Source organism: Narcine bancroftii, chromosome 7 (assembly GCF_036971445.1).
Source record: "Narcine bancroftii isolate sNarBan1 chromosome 7, sNarBan1.hap1, whole genome shotgun sequence".
Classification (NCBI taxonomy): Eukaryota; Metazoa; Chordata; class Chondrichthyes; order Torpediniformes; family Narcinidae; genus Narcine; species Narcine bancroftii.
The window spans coordinates 7,353,077-7,375,084 of NC_091475.1; the positions used below are offsets into that span (position 1 = coordinate 7,353,077).

General features: G+C 41.9%; 1 protein-coding gene across 1 annotated transcript in view; it reads left to right on the forward strand.

Annotated features, from left to right (window-relative positions):
* Positions 1 to 6,367, forward strand: part of traf3ip2l (TRAF3 interacting protein 2-like) — a 43,789-nt gene extending 37,422 nt beyond the window's left edge. Inside the window, exons 6-9 of the mRNA XM_069888733.1 lie at positions 76 to 144; positions 278 to 394; positions 2,654 to 2,728; positions 5,494 to 6,367. Coding sequence (XP_069744834.1) covers positions 76 to 144; positions 278 to 394; positions 2,654 to 2,728; positions 5,494 to 5,640 — 408 coding nt within the window. The 3' untranslated portion in view covers positions 5,641 to 6,367. The remainder of the gene's footprint in view (positions 1 to 75; positions 145 to 277; positions 395 to 2,653; positions 2,729 to 5,493) is intronic.
* Positions 6,368 to 22,008: the final 15,641 nt, after the last annotated feature.

A 22,008-nucleotide genomic window follows, 5' to 3' on the forward strand; every position in this document is an offset into this window, starting at 1 on the left:
CGCGAGGGGCTGCCGCAGTATAAAATTACTAGAGCTGTACAATGATTTAATTTAAACTCAACCTGTTCTTTTTAGATTGATGTATTTGAGCACCACTTCCGAAGTATAAACAAAATTGACTGGATGGAAAGATACATAAATGATGTGAGTCACTCTCTCGATGTTTCAACAAACGTGTCATGCAATTTTGCAATAGTTTACATTTTCCTTACATTCTTTCTTCATGTGTTCCATGTTCTTCATTACTTTTGTTCATGGCTTCACTTTGCATTTGAAGAAAGGGTACCTGATTATTATCGTCATCAGCCCAAAATACTATGAAGCCGTTACCTCTCAGAACTTTGACTTGAAGAATGATGAGCATTCGTTGAATTCTGTCTTTATTTACAAGCAGGTAAGCTGCCAATTTATTGTAATTACAGCTATCTGATTTTTTTTTGGGTGGGGGGAGGAGTTGAATCATTAATTTCTCCCCTAAATCTGTTTCCTCAGCTACTGTTTGCATTTTCCTATCAACCCTCTCTCCTTGCATACTTATTGGCTACTAGTGACTCCTGCCAACAAGTTAGTACAGCAAAATCCCCATGAAATGCAATCCAAGCAATCGGCAAAAAAATTGTGGAAAATAAATAGGTAAAAAAAAATACGGATGTTTAAAATTGGCGCACCTCAACGTTAGTTTGCTAAACATACAACGCGCAATCTCAAGCTAGCAGAAAATTAATTTACCCAGCATACACCAAACCCCATAGGTGCCAGACACCAGGGGTTTTACTGCATATGCATGCCTTCAATTCCAATCAAGTTTAAACTCTTATCAATGTCTGCTCACCAATCTGTCTTTGCCCATTTTCTTTAGATTCCTTGTGTACTTTATGGAGATTTTATGTATTGTCCAGATCTACCGGAAAAGACATAAGGATTTTTATTTGTTTCAGCTGCCATTATTGATGGATAAGAGATGTATCAGCAAATCATCTGGTCAAATTCACTTTGTTTATTCTTTGCATGTGATACAAGTGCCCTTCTGCTGTTTCCATATTTATTCTAATTGATACTTTACCTTGTGTTTAACTTGGGAATAGAGACCATTCAGTCTCTAAAGCATATTCCGGCTTTCAATAAAATCATGGCTAATCTGTACTCCAGGTGCTTTACACAGCTTTAATTCATGTATGGGTGTATTGCAAACTAATATTAAAATCTGAGTGCATTCATAATTTGTTAAATTTAATGCCCAAAATAGAACCCACTGCTTCCTTTTTTTTTTTTGCAAACCAATGCAATCGATATTCTTTACGAAAGAGTTGCCTTTATGACCCCTATCATGATCTTGACCACCTTCTGACATGAGGATTCAAGTTTGTTATCATCCAATTGCACAAGAACAAAGTGATGAAGTTCTCCGGTCCTTGATGGAAAACGTGCAGGCACACAATAAGACATAGCACACATACAGACAAACTTAACTATGAAGGCCAAGTAGTTTTTTTAATTTGGTTCCTTGAATATTATCATCAGAAGGTTGGTGTGAGCAGTTCCTTTGGTCGTTCAGTGTTCTCAATGCTTGCGGGAAGAAGCTGTTTCTCAGTCTGGTGGCTCTAATGTATCTCTATCCTGGTTGGAGTAGTTGAAAGATGATGATTTTGAGAGCTCCCTTCAGACAGCGATCCCAGTAGATCACGTTGATGGGGTGGGATGGAGGGGTGGGTGGGTGCGTGAGGCGACACCACTTTTACGGTTACTGGATTGACCTCTGATCTATTTGTCTGCAGCAGCCTGTGATGTAGCTGGTCAGGACGCTTTCAATAGTGCTCCGGTAAAACGTTGACACGATGGTGGCCGGTAGCCTTGCCTGCTTCAGTTTTCTCAGGAAATGCAGTGGCTTCCTGACAAGTGGGGAATGTGGACAAAAGTCTCCATTATTAGTCAAGAACACACAAAGCTGCAGGAAATGCATTGTTCTACCTAGTTGCTCAACAGCCTGGAGTGATCGGTGCCAGTTATGGTGTCCTTGCCTTGGAACAGTTAAGCTTGGCTAATGCTGAGTGAAATAGGCAGTGCAGTGGAGTAGACCCATAGTTGGTGACGTGATCTATTCTCTACTTATGAGGGATTTGCTCAAATTTTCAATGTTTTGGGTGGATCGCCAAGAAAGGATGGCATTTATTTGCCCAAACTCATTTGTCCTTGAACTGACATTTAGGAGTCAACTACATTGGGATTGCACGTAGGCGAGATTGGGAAAGATTAACAGATTTTATCCACCGACACATATGAGCAAAATAGGTGCTTTTACATTGATTGCTATTCATGAACAGTGTTTAAGTTCAGATTGTTCATTGAAATTCCACAGCTGCGACAGTAGGCTTTGAATTGAGAGTTCTGGTATTGTTAGGCCTGCAAAATGAACGACTGCTTCACCACTGGCCTTTTGCACATGCTGGGAAGAAAACAAAATTATATCCAGATTTTGATTGGGAGGGAGAGGCCAATTTTATAGACATGTTAAGTTACAGGTTTTGAAAACGTTATTTTGAACTTTGTTTCAGACAGGCCATATTTTCATTTTCCACGTTGTCTAAATGCAGTGAGAAACCTCATCTCTGAAATGTTCTTTAATGTACTTTGTTCTGACCGTTATTTATTGCAGCTCCAAAATGAATTTATCCAGAATGGAAGCAAGAATTTCCGATTTGTTCCCATTATCTTTCCGGGTGCCTGCAGGGTAAGTAAACATAAAACAAAATTTGGGTACAACAAGTGGATGCAAGGAGAGATTTGGGGGCATGGTTTGCTGTAAGATCACAAGAGGAAAGGCTACAATTCGTTCAAAGGGAAGAGGACCACTCTGAAGTTTAAAATGATGAAGTTGTAATGAAGGATTTACCAAACTCAGTCATAATGATTTTAAACTGTTAACATGTCCAAAGTTTTATTATACAGATTGACATTTTTAGTCCAGGGAAGAAAAGTAGTCATTTGAATTTGAAGGGTTGCCTGGTTAGTGTAGTGGTTAATGCAACACTGGTACAGCGCAAGTGACTGGAGTTTGAATCTGGAGCTATCTGTAAGGAGTTTGTACATTCTCCCTATGTCTATGTGGATTTCCTCTGGGGGCTCTGGTTTCCTCCCACTGTTCAAAACTTGCCAGGGTGGTAGGTCAACTGGGTGCAATTGGGCAGCATGGGCTTATGGGCCGAAAGGGCCTGTTACTGTGCTGTGTGTCTAAGCCAGTGGTTCTCAACCTTTTTCTTTCCACTCACATACCACTTGAAGTAATCCCTATCCCATCGGTTCTCTGTGATTAGTAAGGGATGGCTTATGGTGGGATGTGAGTGGGAAGGGAAGGTTGGAAATCACTGCTCTAAACCCAATTGTTACTGAAATATTTTGCTTGAGGAAAAATGTCATTGGCCCATTTCCTTTGGAGTTATGAAACCGTGCACATAACGAGTCAATGAGGTACGATTAAAACAGTGGATTTTAAACCTTTTTCTTTCTACCCACATCCCACCTGAAGCAATCCCTTACTAATCACAGAGCACCGATGGCATAAGGATTACTTAAAAGTGGTATGTGAGTGGAAAGAAAAAGGTTGAGAACCACTAGACTAAACTTATTTCAAAAAATTAAAATTTAGTAATAATAAATTGAAGTTGTCAGATTGTTTTTCAAATGGGATTATTTAAATCCTTTTTAAAAGTCCCACAAAGCAAAATTTGAAGGAATTACATAAATCACAAAATATCCCAAGGGCTAATGCTAGAACATTATTACACAAAGACGGGCAGACTGAGGCAAGTGAGGTATTTGGGCATGCGTCCAGAAGTACTTCCTGGCTATGGAAATCATGGTGTTGGGCGAAGAAGGAACTGATGTAGATGGGGACTTTCAGAGTTTGTGTTTGACCTGCTGAAAACATTGCTGTCAAATGTTTTGAAGAAATTGATGCTTTCTATGGAGACTGTATGACCTGCTAAGATTCTCCAGTGCATTTGTTCCCAGCAAACATGTCTGATCCCAAATTTAACACAAGATAAATTCTTGCATAAAATTGCTGGAGCATTTATGTACACACACATCAGTATGCTTATGTTTACTGGGAAGGCTATTAAACAGTTGAAAATATTTGTATTAAGGATGTTGTCCTAAAGTCACCCTGCTTGTCTTGTCGAACATGACTCCAATTGTTTACCATTAGCCTGAATCTGGCCTGGTTGAGAGATGCCATAATAATAAATGTTGAGGACTGCTTTCCTTCCATCTTCACTGAATCAAGGTTTGTATTTGTCAGGAGCCAGTCATGTTTCACTTGCTTTATTTTTTAAACCCCCCCCCAAATGTGTTAGAAATACAAAGAAATAGGTGGCGACAAAGACACAAGGTGCTGCAGATGTTGGTGCCTGTGGCGTAAAATGAGCTGCTGGAGGAACTCCGAGGGTCAGGCAGCTGGGAGGCAAAGGGATGGTTGACATGTCGAACAAAACCTTGCATCAGGAGTGAGAGAGGTGAGGCGGGAGCTGGCAAGTTACATAGACCCATCTAAGGAGCAGTTGAGAGGCAGGTGGAGCTGTGTGGAGCAGGGAAGGGTGGAGATCATTTATAAGGGCTGGGAGGTGATCAGTGGAGATGACAAAGGAACTGCTGAGAAAAGAAGGTGATGAAGTAACAGGTAACAGAGGGAGGGTGGGCAGAAGGGACCAGGTTGGGGAGGGGAAAGAAACTAGGTAACAGGAGAATTTGGAAAAAAAAGATGTGTGAGAGAAGACCTGGGTGGATCAGGACCTGAGAGTTGCAGGCTATGTGGCTAGTGATGATCTTCTCTTGGAACGGCTAAACATTAACATCATATGTTTTGAGTGAAGATAGGTGAAGTGTTTAAAGAGAACTGTGAATTCTGGGGAGAGTACAAGGTGAGTGAAAAGGGTGTTGGAGATGGCTGATAAGAAGGAAGTAGGTGGTATGTGACAAGTGTAGGGGGGGGTTGGTGGAAGAGGAGGAGATTAGTCAAGACAAACAATTGTGATAGATGTGGGAAATGTAAGAGATGAGTCATGAGTGGGTTTAGAGGAAAAGAAAATATAGGAATTCAAATTTGTACTTGGATGACCTATACTTAGATTTTGTGCTGCTTTGGGGTGTGTATGAGGGAGCTGTTAGTGGGCCGAATATGGGTGGGCACATTGCTGGAAGTTAGAAGTGGAATCGTGACTGAGGAGGGTTGACTGACTAATGCCAGAGGTTGATTCTTTCATCAGTTGTTCTGAATTCAAATGTAATTCTACATTTCCATTTGAACATTATACATTTCCATTTACAAACTCTACCTTGTGGGAAAACCTGGGTATGTTCATGTAATAGAGAAGGAATGAAATGTGAATGTTTATTTAAGATCTGATTAAAGTATAGTGATTAATTAGGAATGTGATTAACAGGTTGCGAATTCTTCCTGCTATTTATTAAATGTTCTTGTTCATTTTTTTTGTTCAGAAACATGTTCCTTCATGGCTTCTAAATACACATGTCTACAATTGGCCAGGGCAGAGCCAAGATATTCTACGACGACTGATGCGTTTGGAAAAGTACAACCCACCTCCAGTTGGCGAACTTCCTGCCATTATTCAGAAATCTATTTAATCTGGTTTGATCTTGGTGCTGCAATGTCATACAACATGCATGTGCTAATTAAGTTCCATACATTATCTTTTTAATGATTTGCAAGTGTGGTGGCAAAGGATAGCCAATTCTCCAGGGAGTCTGGTAACCTTGAGTTTGATGGATTATTCACAAAAGAATATTTTCGATCTGCAGAATGCAGTAATAAAAAGTTAAAGTTGAAATTGTGGACAAAAATCCAATTTCTTTCAAGATGTGCTTCACTTTGACGTTGGTGTACATTTGGTACGAACGCGATTCACACCCAAGAAGAGATGGATGGTAAAAATCTCAAGGTTTTTCAAACATTAATCTGACTTTTATTTCAAATACTACATTCCGCCTTACATTTGCTATTGCATCAATTTCTTGAATGTTGGGTTATAGTTTACCTTCTGGAATAATTAAATGATTAAGATAATCATGTAAATAAAATTAGAATAGGTTGATTTAAAGATGTGAGTTTGCAGAAAAAAAGATGGTGTATTTTAACCTGGTACAAAGAATGTTTTTAGCGTTGACAACTATGGGAATGGAAAATGTGTAGTGCTCATTCTCAGGTGTAAATAGCTGGCTTCAGTAATGGACAGTGGAAGTGATTTGGAACCGTAATTTTCTATGGTCCCAATGTTATCTCAACAATGTTGTGATCGTTGTCTTTTGTGAAACATTAAAGCAGACCAGTACATTTCTTTGTGGCATCCACAAATCCACTGAATCACTTGTTTAATATGCACAGGTGAATATTTTCTATTTTTTAAAAAAAAGCTACAGAAATGTCGATAATTGAGATTTTAAGTAAAACACGATCAAACCTTTACTCGAAAAATTCGAATATTTTTGTTACCGTTACATTTTCCAAACATGTAAACCTGCTGTATTTTGTGCATGCCTGTTCTAGATGGTGCTTTAATTTTGTATACCAGTACCCTGTATTGTTCATGTATCCATCCTTGGCTTTTAGGATTTTCACATGGTTTAGAAATATCTACATGATCACAGAGATGTGGCATGAGCTTTTAATTTGCGTAAAATACAAATTTCATTATCTGGAATGAATATGCCCATCTTTGTCTTTAACCTTTTGGATGTGGCAAGGCCAGCATTGGTAGTCCACCCTGGTTGCACTTGATGGTGAACTACTGCAGTACTTCTGGTGAAGATGCTCCCACCATGTGATTCGATAGGAAGATTTAAACCAGGTCATGACACAAGAATTTTGGATATGATGGCTGTTGTACGTTGGCAATACATCAGGGCTGTGACGATCTCTGGATAGATTGTTGAGGTAATATTGGGAACCATAGGCATGCTTTGTCTAGTCTTTCTTTGGCTTGGCTTCGCGGATGAAGATTTATGGGGGGGTAATGTCCACGTCAGCTGCAGGCTCGTTTGTGGCTGACAAGTCTGATGTGGGACAGGCAAACATGGTTGCAGTGGTTGCAAGGGAAAATTGGTGGGTTGGGGTTGGGTGTTGGGTTTTTCCTCCTTTGTATTTTGTCAGTGAGGTGGGCTCTGCGGTCTTCTTCAAAGGAGGTTGCTGCCCGCCGAACTGTGAGGCGCCAAGATGCACGGTTTGAGGCGATATCAGCCCACTGGCGATGGTCAATGTGGCAGGCACCAAGAGATTTCTTTAGGCAGTCCTTGTACCTCTTCTTTGGTGCACCTCTGTCTCGGTGGCCAGTGGAGAGCTTGCCATATAACACCATCTTGGGAAGGCGATGGTCCTCCATTCTGGAGACGTGATCTACCCAGCGCAGTTTGATCTTCAGCAGCGTGGATTCGATGCTGTCGGCCTCTGCCATCTCGAGTACTTCGATGTTGGAGATGAAGTCGCTCCAATGAATGTTGAGGATGGAGCGGAGGCAACGCTGGTGGAAGCGTTCTAGGAGCCGTAGGTGATGCCGGTAAAGGACCCATGATTTGGAGCCGAACAGGAGTGTGGGTATGTCAACGGCTCTGTATACGCTAATCTTTATGAGGTTTTTCAGTTGGTTGTTTTTCCAGACTCTTTTGTGTAGTCTTCCAAAGGCGCTATTTGCCTTGGCGAGTCTGTTGTCTATCTTGTTGTTGATCCTTGCATCCGATGAAATGGTGCAGCCGAGATCGGTAAACTGGTTGACTGATTTGAGTTTTGTGTGCCCGATGGAGATGTGGAGGGGCTGGTAGTCATGGTGGGGAGCTGGCTGATGGAGGACCTCAGTTTTCTTCAGGCTGACTTCCAGGCCAAACATTTTGGCAGATTCCGCAAAACAGGACGTCAAGCGCTGAAGAGCTGGCTCTGAATGGGCAACTAAAGCGGCATCGTCTGCGAAGAGTAGTTCACGGACAAGTTGCTCTTGTGTCTTGGTGTGAGCTTGCAGGCGCCTCAGATTGAAGAGACTGCCATCCGTGTGGTACTGGATGTAAACAGCGTCTTCATTGTTGAGGTCTTTCATGGCTTGTTTCAGAATCATGCTGAAGAAGATTGAAAAGAGGGTTGGTGCGAGAACGCAGCCTTGCTTCACGCCATGAACAATAAACACCAGCATCTTTTGCACAGTCAAAAGCGGGAGTTGGCTGATAAGGACACTAACTTCTCCGCAGGGGCAATAGGAACACAAGGACTTGTCTCATGTCCTGACTTAGTTAACGAACCCCCAAAAATATCTCTTCTATTATTGAAGAAGAAGAACCTGAAGCTTGGATTGTGCTTGAAACATTGTTGAACAATCCATTAATAATCGTGACCTAAATTTTTACCTGAAAATCGAGAAACTCATCGGCTGTGTGCCATTGTTCTAAGCTATTCCTGCGTGAATTGGAGTTCAAGGAGTGGGGTCAAAGCCATATTTGGAGGAAAACATTAAGCCCACATTGTGCTCACTTGTGCACCCCCTGATCATGCGCTTACTGATTATTGGAGAGGGAAAGTAGGGTGTTGGCATTGCATGCTCTAACTTTGCAGGAGTGAATTGTTTTAGCAAAGCTTTACAAAATCTATTGTCCAACTTGTTTTTGAACTCCGCGTTAAACGAAAATACAAAACCGCTTAATGTTTGTTTTGTCAGAACGACTTGTTTCAAAATCCTTTTTTTTTTGCTGCGTCACAGATGATGGTAAAAGTGTAATATATTTATTATGGTGTCAATTGCTACCACAGTTTATTTTCGTGGAATCCAAAGCTGGGAAGAGAGCCTTGTTTATGCTTCATATACTATCTGGTGATCCATTCTGAAATTGTTATTGAGAATTGTATTCACTTTCTTCCCCAAAATTGAAATCTGCCTTGCAAGGGAGAGAATGGGGAGAATTCGTGTTATGGTCATCGTCTGGCCAGTCTAGTTGACTGTTTTTTGTAGCTATCTTGTGTGCCAAAATATGATGGAATTTGACTAAAGTGAGGGCCTGCTACTAAACAGCCATGGAAAAATTACTGTAATTAAGGCAGCTTTACTTATGTAATCAAATGGGACATCTGTTGTTTAATTCTTGACAACTTGGTACCATCTGTATACCAAAATCGGCTAATTTACTGTCACATTATCAAAAAGTTGTGTTTTGTTGTACTAGGATTAATAAACCTCTTCTTGCTACGCAGAATAGTTTAGTGATTTAAAAAAAAAAAAATTTGGTCGCTTTATTTATTTACAAAGAAAAAATTTAATTCCCCAAATTTTGGCATCTTGGAATGGTGATTTTGTAGTTAATTCTGCAAATCTTCTGCAATCAAGATAATTATGATTGATTTGGGTGTTGAACTCAATGGTTGAAGTGTAATAGATTTACGACTATGATATGTACTACCTCAGTGTACTTTCAGTCACAGCAGTATATCCGATGTGCAATGGGGTAGGTTTGTCGAAGTTCAAAGTAGCAAAGTTCAAAGTGTTTCATTCTAGTTCTTGCCCCTCAAGGTTGCAGAGGTAGTGTGTTTTTACAGGGGTTTGCTGACAAAAGACACAGTGTTTTGGAGTACTGTAAAAAGGCTGGAGGGAGTGGATGGTAAGCTCGTGAATGGTGTCAGTGAACTGCGCGGCTCGATCCTGGATGGCATCGATCTGCCTCAATGTTGCTGCATCCCTCCGTGAAAGAGAAAAAAAATATTGCATCACCCTTTTTAACAATTGAATAGTGGAGATGAATTGAGCTCTAAGTTGAGCGCCTCTTGCTCCCGCCACTCCAACTGCAAGCTCCGTCATCTTATCTGCTCTATTTTTCGACAGTCTTGCTGAATATCTGATCGGTGGTGGACCTCAAGGAACTTGTGGATGATCATGCCATTGAATATCAAGCTGATGGTGGAACACCCAAGCTTGGATGTGGCCCAATATTTAACTACGTCATTGTCTTACAAACTTGAGAGGTACCGTACATTGCAGTCATTCCCGAACAGTCACGTTAAAGGGCAGGTTTTTAAATTACGGTTACGGGGTCCTGACTCCACGCCGCCCATTTGCATCCACGTGACCAATCAACCTACTAGCCCTGTACACCTTTGGAACGTGGGAAGAAACCCATGTGAATATGAGGAGAATGTACAAACTCCTTATGGACAGATCGTGTCACTAACCGCTAAGCTAACTGTACTGCTCTGGTCAGTTAAGCAACCTGACGTTGCTGCCGGGGGAACTGCCTCCACCTTGACACAAAGGAGATTGACCTTCAGCAATCACAACCACTTCCCTTCATGTTTCTGGGCCTGAGGATCCACGAATCTCCCACCCCCGCCACCATTATTTTGTTCTGCTCATTGGCATTGACTTTCTTCACTCATCCACCCTTCTTTCATTCAAAACAGGATGTGGCATGTGTGTCGACCTGATCTGTTGGTTGTGTTGTTCAGCTCATGCAAATGTTGCTTGTTGCTGCTTTGTCTACATGTGTCCAGTGCTGTGGTTTCATAGGGTTGCTTTCTCTGTATTCAAGATGCTGTTTCTCTTTTAGTCGATTCATTATGACCTTTATTAGTTCTGTAGAGTAAATTGAACTGGGCAATGTACTTTACCAGAAAGTATAAATGCTATTCTACTGATTCTGCTGTCTTGTGAACACCCAGTTTGGTAGCTCCGCTAATTCAATACTATTTTGCACATTAACATTTCCCAAGTTGGTTATTGCATTTTGAAACTCTGCAGTCCGAGACACCTGTATTTACGAAGTGATATTTATTTGTGTGTATGAATACTTGTCCTGCATATGTATTGCTTGTCGACGTTATGCCTGCGTGTTTTGCATCGAGGACAGGAGAACGTTGCTTTGTTGGGCTGTACTTGTGCGATCAGCTGACAAATAAACTTGACTTGGTACCTGAACCCAGCTGGCAGCCAGAATCGGTTGAGATAGGGAGAAAGTCCAAGCTAAACGAGTGTGCAGAATTTCACAGTTGAGGTCTCCCGCGCAGAAGGACTATCTGCAGGCATTCTTGGGCTTGCTTCTCGGAGGACCTGTTCAGGAGCGCTGTTCCCATTTATGGTTACATTCTTGCAGTCATTTCCTCCCCAGTAATAAGTGGCCTGATGGTCATTTCCAATTATTATCATATCTCGAATGCTATCACCTCAAATTTTCTGTGCGTGCACATTTGAACCTCGAGCAGATGCACCTGTGGTTCAAATTGTAATGTTCTGAAGGAGGACTTTACCTTCATTGGGTAATCACAGCGGAATGAGGGAAACCAGAGAGCTACTTTATAATAAAGGGGAAGCAATTCCTGTTCCTTGGCTATTCCACAAAATGTTTACTCCTTATTATGGGCCAGAAATGTTTTAAATTTTTTTTTTATCAATTAAGCATGGTAGATGGCCCTTCCAGCCCAGGAAGCTCATGCCACCCAATGAATCTACCATCCCATATATTTTGGAGGGTAGGAGGAAACAGGAATAAATTCTATGGAGATCACGGGGAGAATGTACAAATTCCTAACAGGCAGTGCCGGTTTGAAACCCAGATCACTCATGCTGAAACACTACCTTTAAAATTTCTTAACCTCAGCAAGAATACTGGTCTGTGACAAAGTCTGATTTTTAAAAAAAAGTTGCACCAATGCTTCAATCTTGTGCTTTCATCCGTATGCTTGAAAACAATTCTGCACAACTGATCTCTTCAAATGATATTTTATAAAGATTAGGTTGTTGTCTAAAAGGTTATACTAATCTGTTGATGTAGGACTTTTACCACATTATGGGTGACCCAATATTTTCATCTGATAACACCCACTTTCAGGAAATGTTCATTGGGGCAACTTTTTGTTGGTGGAAAAAAATCTGTCCTATGAAATCAATTTTCAATTTTTCACTGTTGAGATCTAAATTAGAAATTAACTCGCCTTATGACTAAAGTTTTATCTGGAACCTTTTCTGAGTGGTTAAATTCAATTTGCCCAGATGCTTCAGCGTGTAATAATTAAAGATGCACAAAGGCTCCTTGCTCCTGTCTCAAGCTATAACTCGCAGGTGGGTGGTATAAAAATTAATGGAGGAATCTGGGGGATGGAGGGAGTATTTGTGAGGATTGTAGGTGTGGTTAGGGAGAATGAGGCCAACTCAGGGGGAATAAGGGTCTGGAGATGCCATAGGTATGGTGTTGAAGAGGCGATCAATGGGACTTGGGTGGCAGAGAGCTGGTGCTGAGGACATTGAATCCGAGGGTGTGTGTGAACTCAAGAAAAGGTATTTAAAAAGAGAACTGATCTTAAAAGGCAAAGAAGAGGAAATATTCAAATGGAAAAATGTCACAACTGTGGGTGACCAGAGGAGTCAAAGACAACATAAAAGAAGAAGAGAGGGCACACAAGGAAGCAAAAATTAGTGGGAAGCTAGAGGACTGGAACGTTTTTAAAAACTTTCAGAAAAATCCCCTCTTGTCCGGCTCCTTCCTAACTACATGGCACACTTTGCATGCTTTTCATCTGGCTTCCACTATCTTCTATTTTCCATGGATGTCTAGACCCCGTACACATCAATGACCAGGTATTACAGCATCGAATGGCCTGAATACGCCTGAGATTGTCTGATTTTGGAAGCTAAGTAGGCTCAGGCCTGGTCAGTACTTGAACACCAGGTGCTGTAGGTTTCTGTGAGGGGCGCTGGACAAAGTGGCGACTCTCTGTCTGCCTCATGGTGGTCAACAGTTAAAGACTTGTGTATGTTACATTTCAAGTGTAGTATTTCATGACAATTTACCTTTACCTTTTTACCCATTTCTATCTTGAACACAGGACAAACTAGTTTCTCTCTATTAACACTCTCCTGTACCTGGTGGTTCTTGGTCTTACCCTGAATAACTTGATTTCTCTCACTTCCCACAAATATGTAGCCATGGGAACTAGTGTGGGCCTGAGTTACACCTGACTTTTCATCAGCTCGATTGAGCAGTACTTGTACTAAACCTGCTTTGACTCTATTCCCCAACACTTTTTCTGTTTCATCTATGACTACATTGGTGCTGGTCTTGTAGCATTGTAGAACTTATCAATTGAATTAACTTTGCTATAACTTTCCCACCTCCTTCTCCCCTCCCCAAACCTTAAAATTCACTTGGACTGTTTCTGATATCTTCCTCTCCTTTCTAGATCTCCCTGTTTCTATCAGGAGATAAAGTCTTTTACTACAAACCCTCAACCCACTGACTCCCACAGCGGCTTGGACTACACCTCCTCCCACCCTGTCTCTTGTAAAGATATATCCCTTTCCCTCATTTTCTCTGTCTCCATTGAATCGAACCCTGAGATGAAGCTTTCCACTCCAGGACAGCCTACGCATCCAGCCCACCATTCTTTGCAATTTCTGGCCTTCACGTCACAAGCCGTTTCACACCGCAGGTGAGCACGGTGACCTTACTTTATCCTGGTGAAATTCCTGGGAATTCATGATCGCCTGGGCCTTTCACACCGTGGGTCCAAATTCCCAGGAATTTGCCCTCCTCAGCAATTTAGGGGGGTCCTGCCCCCAACTGATGACGCGCTCTTAAGAATAAGTTCACCCATCCATTGTTCACCTCGACACCAACTCTATTCCTTGAACACTCGTGACTGCAAATCAAAGTTCAGCTCCACATCAATCTACAAATTCATTGTTGGTGGAATAACTGAAAATGATGAATCAGCAGGCAGGATGGAGATCGAGATTCTGGCTGGTGGTGCCAGAATAACAATCTTTCTCTCACGGTTACAAAGACCAAGACACCAATTGTTGATATTTATAAGGAGGAAGAGGGCCAAGGAGCCACAAGGAATAGAGTAGAGAAGCCATTCTCAACGGGGGACCTATACCCTTCCCTGAGGGCAACAACACATTTAAGTAAAAGCCTTATTTTCTTTTCACCTCTTGCAGCATTAATTAAAAAAAAAGATTGTTATGCATTTAGTAGGAGAATAGATTGGAATAAACCATCTAAACTTGATTGCTTCATAGGGAAGGGGACCCATAAACTTGGAGCAAAGTCCAAAGTAGGGGAGCCATAGCCAAAGAAGAGTTGAGAATTGCTGGTCTAAAGAACAGCTAAGTGAATCTCGATACCAAAACCCCTCTATGGCAAGTGCACCCTTTCTGAGTACGGAGAAGAAAACTGCGAGGTAGTGCTCCAGGTGTGGCCTCAGCAAGAATCTATACAATTTCAAAGAGACCTCCTTACTTTATGAATTCAGATCCTCTTAAAATAATAGGAAACACCATTTGCTCTCTTCTTCCTTTGCTGTACCTGTAGATTGGCCTTCAGCGACCAGTACACATATGCAGTGTGTAGGACCTTTTGAACGTCACTGCTTCCCAATCTCTCACGTGTGTGTTTTTTTTTCTCTCTCTCTCTGTCATGTAAAGTAGATAATTTCACATTTTGGATGAAGGATCTTGACCAGAAATGTCGATGATTCCCCTTCGCCCTGCAGATGCTCCTCGACCCGTTGCATTCCCCTCCTTGTGATCCACATTTCAGCATCTCATCTCTGATGTATCTCCTTGGTAATTTTTTGTCCTGCTGCAGTTTTCATGGTTTAAAACTTGTAGGCAGGAGGAGCTCTCCCATGTAGTGCCTCTTGTACCAATGAACATCATTCGACTAAGATGCTAAGAAATTCAGTATGAGGATCAGGTACAGACACGGGCAGAATCCTGGGAAAAGCACATTTGCCTATTTGGCTGTGAGGAAATCGACAAAAAAGGCATAAACTAAATATTGAATTCATCATTTTTTAAAATAATTCATATTTATAAAATAATCTTAATACTTGTTTAAAATCTCTTTATAAGAATGACCAAATTTGTTTAAAATATAATTGTTTTGCGATGAACAGAAGTCTGTAACCATTGGAATTATACAATCTTTCACAATTGTTTCAGCAATTCCATTTTTAATACAAGCAAACTACTAAGTTGCTTTGCTAAATTTCCGGATTTGCAAAAGAAAACACTGTTTTTCCCCATTAAAGGAATTCTGTGGATTTTTTTTTACACATACCTTATTGGGAACATGCTGGCATTCATTAGGATTTGTTATTAGATCCCATCAAATTTTGAAACGAGACCAGCGTCATTGTTTATTATCACCATGGCGAGTTGAGTCCTTTTCAAAATGCAAGTATGCAAATAGTATGCTCTTTAGCAAACAATTATGGCTTCATTTTCACTTGGTCCTAATAATGCTTGTTTTTTTTTGATCTCTTGAGGTGTTCCCCTCTCTCCCATGTGCACACCTTAATTTAAGCATATTCTGTTAAGATTACTGTTAAGTTATATGTGGGCTTCATTTTGACTTCTGTAATCTGGATAATTTGATCCATCTGCACCTCAGACAATATTTTATTATTTTTCCAATTAGCATTGAATTTACTGCAATTGTTTGCCAGCCTTGAGGAAGCTCTGCTCTGTTTAGAACACCTCTTTCTGTCTGTCTCTGGAGATCTCCACTTCAAGCCTATAGGCTCCCATAGCTACCTCAGCTACTTTCTCCCACTGAGCTTGCAGTAAGGATTTCAGTTCATTCTCCCTAATCTTTCATCTCTGTCATATCTACTCTGACGATGAGCCTTTCTATAAAAGTGCCTCTGTGATTCTTTCACTCTTGTTTCAACATTGTCATAGTTGACAGAGCCCTCAATTGTGGCTCTTCTGGGCACTGGATCTCTACCCTCTCTTTGCCCGGACGGGACAAGGAAATAAATCCCCTGGTCCTCACATTCCATCCCACAAGTGTACACTGCATCATCTTTTCTAATTTCTGTCAGCTTCAATGAAATCCCTCCACAAAATGTCTTCTCTCAAAATCCTGAGGGACTGATCCCTTCTTGGCTCTCTTCTATTTTTGCCCAAACTCCTCACAGCATGATGCAAACACACATGATGGTGCATCTGCTCTTTTACCTCATCCCTTCCAGGGACCCTAACCAGGTAAAGTCATGATTTACCTGCGCTTCTTCCAATCCAATGCATTCCATGCATTGCTTTTGATATGGTCTATTCTGCATCAACGGATCCAACTGCATTGGGTGACTGCTTTGTGGAACACCTCTTTCAGCCCACAGAGGTGTCCCTGTGCTTCCTGTTGCCGGCCACATGAATTCTCCATTTCACTCCCACTCTGATCTATCTGTCTGAGGCCCTCTCCATCATTTGAACAAAGGCCAATGGAAGCTTGAGGAACAGCAACTCCTCATTTTTTTGTTAGTAGTACTGACCAGTTCTGCTGTGAGCTCATCCATCTGTAATATGACTCGGTCTTTCCCTTTCCACACATATATCGATCTGCTAGCATTCTCCTTTCAGTTTTCAGATTTAATTAACCCTAATTGCATTTTATACTTTTTATCATTTTTTTCCCTGTGTTTTTCTTTCCTGGACTGCCCTCATCAATCTTTTGGCCATGCATCTCAGTAAGATCACATTCACAAATCTTTCACTTCTCTCTCTGCAATCTAACTTCTTGTCTCACTTTTCTAGTTCAGATGAAGGGATTTAGACCTGGTGACCATTTCTCCTGGCCCAGATACTTCCTGACCAACTTAATGCTTCAGTTTTCCAGCAAGTTCAGTTTATTGACTTTTCAATTAATATTTTCCATTCTGTTTGTTATTTTTCAGGATTTAATATTCAATCAGATATGTGAGGTTAGCATAATCAGGGATGTTTATTTCATAGTGCAAGGTATAGTTGTAATTTATATTAATAACTAATACAAAGTTGAGCTTTACAGATGCATTTTATTATCTTCAGTCACCTCGTCTGTCCTTGTGGATGCTAAAAGTGTAAGTCTACTTGGTGTATTTTGGTGATTTCTGCTGTGGAAAGGTTTCTATTGCTTCCACGTGTCTAAAAATACAAACATCGTCTGCCTTTGTATGTACAGTAAGTTCTTCTTTGTCAGAGAAATGGACCGGAGGTCAAGCCACAGAACCATAAAAGTCACTGAGTCTCCCTCTCTCCAACCCCCCCATTGATGTGATCTACCAGGATCATTGTGTGAAGAGTGCATGCAAAATCACTGAGGACTCCTTCCACCCTGCACACAGCATCGATCAGGGAAGAGATCCAGGAGGGTCAGAGCCAGCACCACCAAGCTGAGGAACAGCTTCTTCACACGGGCAGTGAGAATGCTGAACCACCAAAGGATCTGGTCACACTCTCCCTCCAAAACTCGTATTCATGAAACAATATTTATTTGTATAGATGAAATACTTGTCCTGCATATGTACTGTTCGTCTGTATGTGTGTTGGTCTTCCACCAAGGACCAGAAAATGCAGTTTCATCGGGTTGTACCTGTATAATCAGAGGACAATAAACCTGACTTGAGGAGAAATTGGCTGATTCACCCAGATTCGCCCACCATCTGTTTGCTTCAGTGCTCTGGATGGTATTCGGATAAAACTAGAGAAGGTTAATGCTGAGAGTAGAATTACTGGCTTTTTAGGCTGGTGAATGAACAGGGCAGGAAGCTTTGATTAATAGAGATAAAAATTGTTATAAATCATTTAATCAGAGTGGCTATATGTTGGACAATATTTGAATGAAGATTTCATGAAGTTAAGGAATATATTGGTCATTTTTTTGATACATTGAATACAATAAAATTCTGTCTTCTTCATTCTGCAGGATTGATTATGTGATAAATGGGTGACCAGCAATACCACTTTCTGTAATTCATCATTGTTCCCATGCAGGACGTTATCTTGTTTTATGATTCCACTCTACCAAAGATATTGGATAAATAGCGAATTTTGTATTCACTCATGGTCATGACCTTGATAATTTTATTCTCGTCAAAGCTCAGAGACGCTGGAGGAACTCACAGCATCGAAAGGAGGGAAAGATCTGTAACTGAAATTTCAGGCCTGAGCCCTTCCTCAAGGTATGAGTGAAAAAGGCAGGCGTCCAAAGGCTGCAAAAGCAAAGGGTGAAGAATGGGAGGAAGAGGAGTCCAGACCAATGGACAAAAGGTGTTAATTGAATATGATAAGAGGAAAGGTGAAAAGTGATTTTGATTCTGTGAAAGGAGACAAAGGGAAAAGGGGGAGAGAGAAAGAGATATGAGGAATGGAGGCAGGGAAGAAGATGGGGTGGAGGGGTTTCTAACCAAATGTTGTCGATGTTAATGCCATCTGGTTGAAAGGTGCCCAGGCGGAAGATGAGGTGTTGTTCCTCCATTTTGTGGGTGGTCTCAGTTTGGCAGTGCATGAGACCATGGACAGACATGACAGCAAGGGAATTGAAAAGGGTGGCCTCTGAGAGGTCCACACTATTGTGGTGGACAGAGCTGAAGTGTTCAATGAAGTGAACTCCCAGTCTCCGTCCAGAGTCTCTGATGTAGAGGAGACCACGAAGGCAGCACTGGATGCAGCAGATGACCCCACATATTCACAAGTGAAGTGTTGCTTCACTAGGAAGGGCTGTTTGGGGCCCCGAATGGTGGTGAGGGAAGAGGTGTGGGCCCCATGAACACAGAGGTAGGTGCTAAGAAGGTGATCGGTTGGGAGGGAGGAGTGGATGAGGAAATCACAGAGCGAGCGGTCCCAGCAGAAGGTGGAGAGGGGAGGAGAGGATGTGTCTGGTGGTGGGACTATGTAGTAGATGGCCAAAATGGCAGAGGAAGATGTGTTTGTATGTAAAGCTGGTGGGGTGGTTGGTAAGGACAAAGAGAAGCCGGAAGCTTGACCCCATTGCAAATGGGGGGGTGGGGGAGTGGGGTGGTGATGAGGCCAGGGCAGATGTGAGGGTCATGGAAGATATGCGGGTGAGGACTGAGTCGATGGCAGTAAAGAGGAAGCTGTGCTGCTTGAAGAAGGAAACCTCAAATGATTTGGCATGGAAGACCTTGACCTGGGAGTAGATGTGTCAGAAATGGAGTAACTGGGAGAAAGGAATGGAATCCATGGAGGGGTTGGGGTGTGAAAAGGTGTAGTTGAGGTAGCTGTGGACGTTTTTGATCTTTGATACACTTTATTGGCTGGTCGACCCCAATGAAACACAATCAGCATTGACGGAATTTAAAATAGTTACACATTACAATAAAAACATACAATAAATCACACTATTCTAAAATGAATTGTTAAAAATGACTGATTATAAAATCCAAGTGCAGCACCTCTCAGCGCCGGGAATTGGTGTTTAATATTGTCACGGCTTCATAACAAAAGCTCTTTTTAAGCCTAGTGGTGCACGAGCGAAGAGTAAATGGGAGAGTAAATAGTTAATGGTCAGGGTGTGTTGCATCTTTGATAATATTCCTCACCCTATCCAAATATTGTCCCCTATAGATAGATTCGATGGTAAGCAATTGCACTCCAACAATCCGTCGGGCAGTTTTCACTCCCCGCTGGAATGCCTTACAGTCTTGTACAGTACAATTCCCGTACCGCGCTGAAATACTGCAGGTCAGCACACACTATATAGAAATCCAACAGCGCTCTGGAGATGAGGTGTAACTTCCTTGTACATCTCAGAAAATAAAGACGCTGTTGTGCCTTTTTGATCGTAGTTGATGAATTCAAGGATCAAGTGAGATCAGCAGAGATATGGACCCCCAGGAATTTAAAGCTCTGTAAGTGCTCCACCACCGCTCCATTGATGTAAATCGGGACGTCAGTGTAGCTTCCCGCAGGTCTAAAATCCGCAATGATCTCCTTGGTCTTTTGGGTATTGAGTAATAGGTTGTTCTCGGCACACCACAAGGCTAGGTGCTGAACCTCTTATAGGCCGTTTCATTGTCAACCACCGTGGTGTCATCTGCGAATGTAATAATTAAGTTTACATTCCTATACATAGGAACACGGTTGGAAGTAAAGATGGAATACAAAAGGGGGCTCAGCACGCAACCCTGGGGCATTCAAGGTGAGACTGGAGGAAAAAAATATTGCCCAGCCTAACAGATTGAGGTCTGTTAGTAAGGAAATCCAGAATCCAGTTACAAAGGGATGGGCTGGAACTGTACAGACAAAGTTTGGTTATCAGCTTTGATGGCCCAACAGCGTCGAAAGCATTCTAACATAAGAGTTAGGGCTATCAAACTGAGTCAAAGTGGAGTGTTGAAATGGCATCCTCTATCGGCCTGTTAGTACGATAGGTGAATTGACGTTGACCCGTAGTGGCAGGTAAACAAGATTTCAAGTGAGATAGAACCAACCTCTTAAAACGCTTTGTGAAGATGGGAATAAGTGCAACTGGACAGTGGTCATTTAGACTCATGGCCAGAGAGTGCTTCGGCACAGGCATGGTGGTAGCAGTTTTAAAGCTTGTTGGAACAACAGCCTTGGCCAGGGACAGATTGAAAATGTCCATAAAGACCCAGGCCAACTGGGGGCCTGGTCTGTGCAGGCTCTAATTGTAGCATGCTCACTAACCACAGGCAGACCCTAAGCTAGTGGTCAAAGACAATGATATCCTGAAACATCAGGCAAGTCTCTACCTGCTGCTGGCCTGGATCCAAAGCTGGTATGGAGGGAGGGGACCAGGGCTATCAGCCTTTACTGGGGATCTTACGGGGAGTTGTTTCATGGTCGGAGGCGGGTGTGGAGGAAAATCTGAACACAAAGGGTTAAGGGTTCACCCATAAGTTGCTTACAAGAACATACAAGAGTCAGTTGCATACTGCTTAAGTGGAGGCAGGGAACCTCGAGATTGCGATTTATCTGCAGTCACGCTTATTTGCAGACGCGATAAGCTTTGGAATTCTGTGAAACCATGATTAAATTATTGCCAAATGTTGACTGGAACAGGAAGCCCACATGCAGGAATGCACTGCCATTTATTGTATAGAAACTCTGTTAAAACTGGCTGTGAGCAGAGCAAGCTCAGGCTGGGTGCTGGGCATGCTTTCCAAGATATCTTGCGAATAAAACTCTTCCAAAGCGTCACCCTGGTGTCAGTAGTTGATTCTTTCTTCGCAACAGCGGGCCAGCCTGCACAGTCCAGTGAAGTCACACCTGCACTACTGTGTTCCACCATGCTAGGTGCATGACCACGTGTGCCATCTGTGCATTCACCATACTAAGGATGGCCCATACATCTGTAATGGAAATCGAGAGAGGTCATTCATTCGGTAAAAGATCCAACTTGTTGGTGGGTTTGTAGCAAATGTCTGTTGGGAGTTCATCTCTCAAAAGGGAGACCAAAAAATTGAGGAAAGGGATAGTATTTCGAGAGCCTGTAAAGGAAAAGAATGTACAAAAAAAATCCTTTATGTAATGAACAATATAAAATGAATCGGGATATTGCAGTTGAGTGGCAATTTTTGCCATTTGCTTGGTTTACGATGTGTTCCACATTCTTGTAATTACTTCAATATTTCCAAAAGGACTGTCCATGTCTATTGCACCATTTCAACCTAGTTAATCAGTTTATATTTGTGGAAAGCAGTTGGGTTAAAGGAACCTCCAACAAACTGACACAGAGGGAGGAACAACTCTTTTGTTCTTGTTCTCCAAATTCTAAGATCGGACAATGAATCTGGATGTAATAGAATCACATGCTGTCTGGTCAACCCTCCAATTTCCACCCTACCAACAAGTTAAAGCATTCATATGCCAGCCTGACTGACTCCTTCATCATCTTTCTACAGGGCAGGATAGACCCAACAAGCATTGTGATAAGGTACCTGGGTCGGATTTGCCATGTAAACTGAACTTGGGTTAAAAGACATGTGTCTTCATGGCAAAGATGGAAATGTGCTGCTCTTGGTCCATCATTGTGTATGGAGCTGAGACATGACTTGTCCATGTGTGAAATAACTTGGCAGAAGTGTTGAGGGTAACCGGAACAGGGAATGTAATCTGGATGGATGAGTGCGCAACATCCACTGAAGTGACCCAGTAGCACCAGCACTCTCTGGCCTAGGTGGGTCTTAATGGATATTGGTGTGGCATCATCCAGGGTTTACAGCAAGGA